This window comes from Xyrauchen texanus, chromosome 35 (assembly GCF_025860055.1).
Source record: "Xyrauchen texanus isolate HMW12.3.18 chromosome 35, RBS_HiC_50CHRs, whole genome shotgun sequence".
Classification (NCBI taxonomy): Eukaryota; Metazoa; Chordata; class Actinopteri; order Cypriniformes; family Catostomidae; genus Xyrauchen; species Xyrauchen texanus.
Genome location: NC_068310.1, coordinates 10,967,208 through 10,972,619, shown reverse-complemented (window position 1 = coordinate 10,972,619; position 5,412 = coordinate 10,967,208). Strand labels below are relative to the sequence as shown.

Here is a 5,412-nt window from a genome sequence, read left to right as displayed (position 1 = left end):
TGTTAGGCCTGCCTTTGTCTTGTAACTGAATACATGAGGCCCAAAATGAGCCTTGCCGAACCGCTCCCAAATCAGCTGGACCGACTGAGGGTGAAGCCTCCACTCTCCACTGGGCAAGCATTGCCGTGATATCGCGTCCGCCACCACATTGAGGTTGCTGGGGATGTGAGTGGCTCGCAGCGACTTGAGTTGGAGGAGGAGACGACGGGCGAGTTGTGACATGTGGCGGGAGCGTACGTCGCCTTGGCGATTTATGTATGCTACCGCGGTGGTGCTGTCTGATCTGATCAAGACGTGTTTGCCCTGAACCAGCAGGAGAAACCTCTGCAGGGCAAAGAATACAGTCAACAACTCAGTTTTTTTGATGTGCCAGCGCAGCGGGGCACACGGTGCCCCAACCCAATTTGGAGGCATCGGGACACCTGCTGCAAGGGGACTCCTGCCTGCAGAAAGCAGAGGTCTGTCCAGGGTTTGAATGTTTGCCGGCAGGCGGGGGTGACCACAAAACGGTGTGTGCCGTGGCGCCATGCTCGTCTCGGGACTCGAGTCTGTAGCCAGTCCTGAAGCTGTCTCATATGCAACAAACCCAGCGACGCAACCGCCGCGGAGGACGCCATATGCCCCAGGAGCCTCTGGAAAAGTTTTAAAGGGACCACAGTGCCTGGCCTGAAGGTGGCGAGGCATACTGTGATTGAGACTGAGTCTAACTCCATGCCGAGAGATGCTCTGAACCGGGGCGAGCTTGCTATTTTCCCAGTTGACCGGCTGAGGTGCCTGAGCACCTGGTCCCTGTGGGCGCATAGTAACTTTCCGGGGTGCCCGAGATGACGCGGCTGGCGATCACCACCAGATCGCCAGCCGCGTCATCCTCAATCCCGTGGGAAGAAGGAGCAACGTGGAGGGGGGTGGCTGGAGTGGCGTTCCTTCGGTTTAAGGAAAGCCGCGACCGCAACGTTGCCATGGTCAAGTTCTCGCAGTGAGAACATGAACCATCCACAAAAGCTGCCTCGGTGTGAGGGTTTACATACATATGTGTAGTTTACATCATGTGTCAAACCACATTTGTAATGGGCCCAAACTATGCAATGTTTGTTTTTAATTACACATTACAGCAGTTTAACAACCTTGTTCAAGTTATGAGAAATTATGAAACTTTTGACATCGTACAAAATTATTGAGTGATGGATGACTTTACCCTAGTTGAATTGGCACTGATTTAATGTAGTGTAATTGTGATGTTTCTGATAACATGGAGGGCACATCAAAGTACAAAAGTCGTACCTGAGGTGTTTCTGGACTCAGAATCCACCTCATCCCAGTAAAACGCCCAAGTTGTGACAAGGATGCCAGTGCCCATCCCTTGTCCTCCTGGGTGATAGGTCTTTTGATTCCAGCTGAAAGAATAGTATAAAATGGGTAATAAAATAGAAATTGAGATTTTTTTCAAGTGAGAATACTCTCAGCAGCCTTTTATTAGCACTATTCATTTATAGCACACCTTTAAGCCAAGCTCATGGTGTTCAATACAGCCTCCGAAAGGAGGGATTTGGATAGGAACAAACTAATTCATGATTTTAAACTTTTTTATTTATTTTATTATTTACAATAAAAACAGAAAATTTATATAAATATAGTCCAAAAAGCCTGGTGTGATGAATCACATTGAACCCATGTGTGTTTGAGGGTTACAGGTAGATAAAGCAGGGATCTTCTATATTGGATAACCTTCCCATAAGAAAGAGCGCGTAACGGTCAAGTAGCTGCGAGGGCAGTCACTTATTTCCAGGGGTTTCAGTGCAGCGTAAAAATGTGACGTGGTAGTGTAGGCGTTCTCCTAATTCAAAATTTGCATAGTTCATATGCACTTATATTGCAAACGGTAACAAAAATTATTTATCGTTACTCGTTCTTTACATTAAAATGCTACCGCATCTTTTACAAAATCATCTGCCTCTGTATCATAGTAAAACAACAAAAACATTTACCGATTTCCCTAGTTTGTCTTAGATTCTCCATGGCTGTTCCATCAGTTTGCTGTCGCTGTTATGAAAAGCCCGCGATGAAAATATGAAAAGCCCGCGGAAAGAAGGCACTATAATGCGCATGTGCGCTGACCTGAAATTTGTTTTATGTCATGGCCACGCCCCTTGTGCGTCGCTGTACTGAAACCCCTGTACTTTAGTGAATGCCTAGCTGCGACAGCAAGCCACTGTTTGCAGATACCATACATATGAAAGGGGAGAGCCGTAAACTGAGACCCACTGTCGCAAATTTGTCGTTGTAAACTCCGCACATAGCCGACAGGTGGTCAGGTGAAGAGCTGTTTCCTCACAGAAGCAGTTTACTGAGCATACTGTAGCATCTTTTCCATAGACATCCATTAAAAACAGCCTGTTGTCTCCTCGCAAGTGTACCGCCCAAAGAATGTTTAGAGACCGCCGCGTTGTGCATCGTTTTGCTTAACTTGTAGGCTCTCCTAGATAGAAGGACTCTTAGAAAAGGGACGGCAGCGAGTATCCATGGTAACACGGTAACAAAAGCAAACGCGAAGCACATTATTTTCTGCACTCGTTCGGTGAATTCCGTCTTCTTTTTCTTTCAAGAATCTCTAAGGGTTTCTTTCACCTTTTGTTCGGTTGGTTAATTTATGGCTTTCTTTGGAATCACATATTTGGGGTATCAGAATCCTATTAGGGACAGGATGTTACCATCTGCTCAAAACAAACCAGTGGATCGAGGTATGACTATGTGCTGTGGCGTTAACTCTGACCGCTTAGGCACAGTCTTTTTAAACCAGTTCTGCAGAAATGTTTGTATTTTAAATCAGATGTGTCAAGAATGGATGCAGTGCATGGACTTCCACCCATCAGCTCTCACAGAGGACGAACTTGCGCTGATCTCTGCAGGTGTAAGTTCACAATCAATCCAACGATCAGAACACACAGACTGCAACTCAACAAAGTGAGATTTTGTCTCATAGCAATCATAGCAGTTGCCGATGTAAAGATGTGTTGTGGTAATTAAGGTTTTCATTACACATGTAGTATGATGAGTTTGGTCAGTGCCCAAAAATGAAAGTTCTCTCATAATTTACTCACCCTCATGCTATCCCAGATGTGTTTGTCTTTCTTTCTTCAACAGAGTACAAACAATTTTTAAATGAATATTTCAGCTCTGCAGGTCCGTACATTTTGTAAATGGTGATCAGAACTTTGTAGCTCCAAAAACCACATAAATGAAAAATATAAGTAATCCATAAGACTCCTGTGTTTTAATCCATATTATCAGAAGTGATATAATGTATGTTGGTGAGAAACAGAACTTTTACATCTGAAATTCACATGTGGTGTCTGTTTAGTTTCACGTTCACATCTGAAAGTGAAAGTTAAAGTGGAGATTTAGAGTAAAAAGGACTTAAATATTGATCTGTTTCTCACCCACACCTACTATATCACTTCTGAAGATATGGATTAAAACATTGGAGTCATATGGATTACATTTATGTGCTTTTTTTTGGAGCTACAAAGGTCAGCTCTCCATTCACTTGCCTTGTATGGACCAACAGAGTTGAAATATTCTTCTAAAAATCTTTGTTTGTGTTCTGCAGAAGAAAGAAATTCACACACATCTGGGATGGCATGAGGGTGAGTAAATGATGAGAGAAAAAAAAATTCATCTGACAAATTGTCTCATCATTTACTCACCCTCATGCCATCCCAGATGTGTGTGAATTTCTTTCTTCTGCAGAACACGTTATTAATGTAAATTAATGTTATTAAAGGATTTTACACAAGTACCGTACTTCTATGGTATTAAGTACCTTGGATTAAAATGTAAATACCATTGTACTGCATTACCATCACAATACAATTGTACCAACACAGTACTTTTGTAATGACCTATGACCCCTTAATCTCTCTTAAACATAAATGCATAAGTTTGTGAGTGGTGTGACATTGATGATGAGTTCTCCACTCTCAGCTCCTAGAGAACTGTATCGTGTACCTCTGACAGACAATCAGCAGTATGGTTGGTGGGTCTCCACTGGTGGCCCCCAAAACCAGGAGCCTTGGACTCAAAACCGTCGCTTCCCTCGCAAAAACAGCGAAATGACAAAGTAAGAAGAATCTTAATTACGCTGCAGGTTTTAACATTGTGGGAAATGGGTAATACTTTACAATAAGTTTCCATTTGTTAATGAATTGACATGAACTGACAATACATTTACAGCATTTATTAATCTTGGTTAATGTTAATTTCAACAAATATTAATATATTTTTTAAATAAAAAGTTATTTTTGTTAACATTAGTCAATTAACTAACATGGACTAACAATTAACAATTGTAATTTTATTAACTAACATTAACAAAAATAAAAAAAATATTGTCAATTTTTAGTTGATGTATTAATTAATGTTCATGAATGGAACCTTATTGTAAAGTGTTACCATGAAATGTATAAATGCATGTCAATATTTGCATGTGTAATCACATATCTCGTATTTCCTTCTCTCAGGTTTGTGGATGAGATGTCAATGACCAATCAAGACTTCAGCTTGTTTTGATATCTGATCAGTAATGTTCCACTGTCATACACACATGGATACATTTATCCATGAGATAGAGGCCCATGCCAACCTTCTGTGACCCCGACAAATGCTCAGAATGATAATGCATGGGGTGATGGGATATTATGTCTGGTCATATTAATCTCGGGCATAACAGGATTACTCTGAAAACAATAGATCTTAATGTGAGCACAACATTTATCTACAGCATATATCTATGATTGTGCCATATACTTTAGTTTTTATTATTTATTGCAATAATTGGCCCCATGTACGCTAAATGTTTTTCTTAACATAAATGTATTTATGGTGGTCTGCATTTATTGAGTTTTGTATTACGAACAAATAAATTAATGCTAAACATTTCTAACTGAACTTGACCACCAACATTTATGTTCTCATTTCACCTGACACTTGAACATTTCTCCCTGAGTTAATAAAGATTTTAGTATTCACCGTAATGTTTTGATGCTTCTTTCATTAGTTCTAGAAACAGACTTGAAAAATTAGTTGAAAGAACTCATCTATGATCAGTGGTTAAGTTATCTTAACAGAGGTGTTAGCGTTACAAAATGACTCAACACACCAAATGCATTTGGATTCAGCCTTTAAAATATTAACAGCATCTGAGAAGGGGTCTTTGTTTATGCTCAACTCACAAGTAGAGATTCACTATAATTTCAGAAGGAAGAAATAGTTAAAATAGTTTGGTTGATTCTCACAAAATCTGTCAAGAAAATGTCCTAGTCCTATTCTACTCCAAAAAAAATAAAAATAAATATAAGTAGTTATATATGCATAAATGTAAAGGGAGCCAGCTGGTACGTGCTGTGCTGTATGTGT

General features: G+C 40.5%; 1 protein-coding gene across 2 annotated transcripts; it reads left to right on the top strand.

The window, feature by feature from the left end:
• Positions 1–2,288: 2,288 nt before the first annotated feature.
• On the top strand, positions 2,289–5,020 carry LOC127628388 (testis-expressed protein 49-like). Of its 2 annotated transcripts, none has more exons than XM_052105111.1 (4): positions 2,289–2,738; positions 2,828–2,908; positions 3,982–4,117; positions 4,518–5,020. In XM_052105111.1, the coding sequence occupies exons 1-4, from the start codon at positions 2,648–2,650 to the stop codon at positions 4,564–4,566; spliced, it is 357 nt and encodes a 118-aa protein (XP_051961071.1). In that variant the 5' UTR covers positions 2,289–2,647; the 3' UTR covers positions 4,567–5,020. The 2 variants fall into 2 exon arrangements, with proteins under 2 accessions (XP_051961071.1, XP_051961070.1); XM_052105110.1 differs by having other exon boundaries at positions 2,828–3,016.
• Positions 5,021–5,412: the final 392 nt, after the last annotated feature.

What these genes read in the sequence shown, in the direction of transcription:
- LOC127628388 (XM_052105110.1), top strand. Translation starts at nt 2,648, where the DNA reads ATGGCTTTCTTTGGAATCACATATTTGGGGTATCAGAATCCTATTAGG. An exon ending in CGATGTAAAGATGTGTTGTG is followed by an intron (nt 3,017 to 3,981) that starts GTAATTAAGGTT and finishes CTCCACTCTCAG; the next exon opens with CTCCTAGAGAACTGTATCGT. An exon ending in AAAAACAGCGAAATGACAAA is followed by an intron (nt 4,118 to 4,517) that starts GTAAGAAGAATC and finishes TCCTTCTCTCAG; the next exon opens with GTTTGTGGATGAGATGTCAA.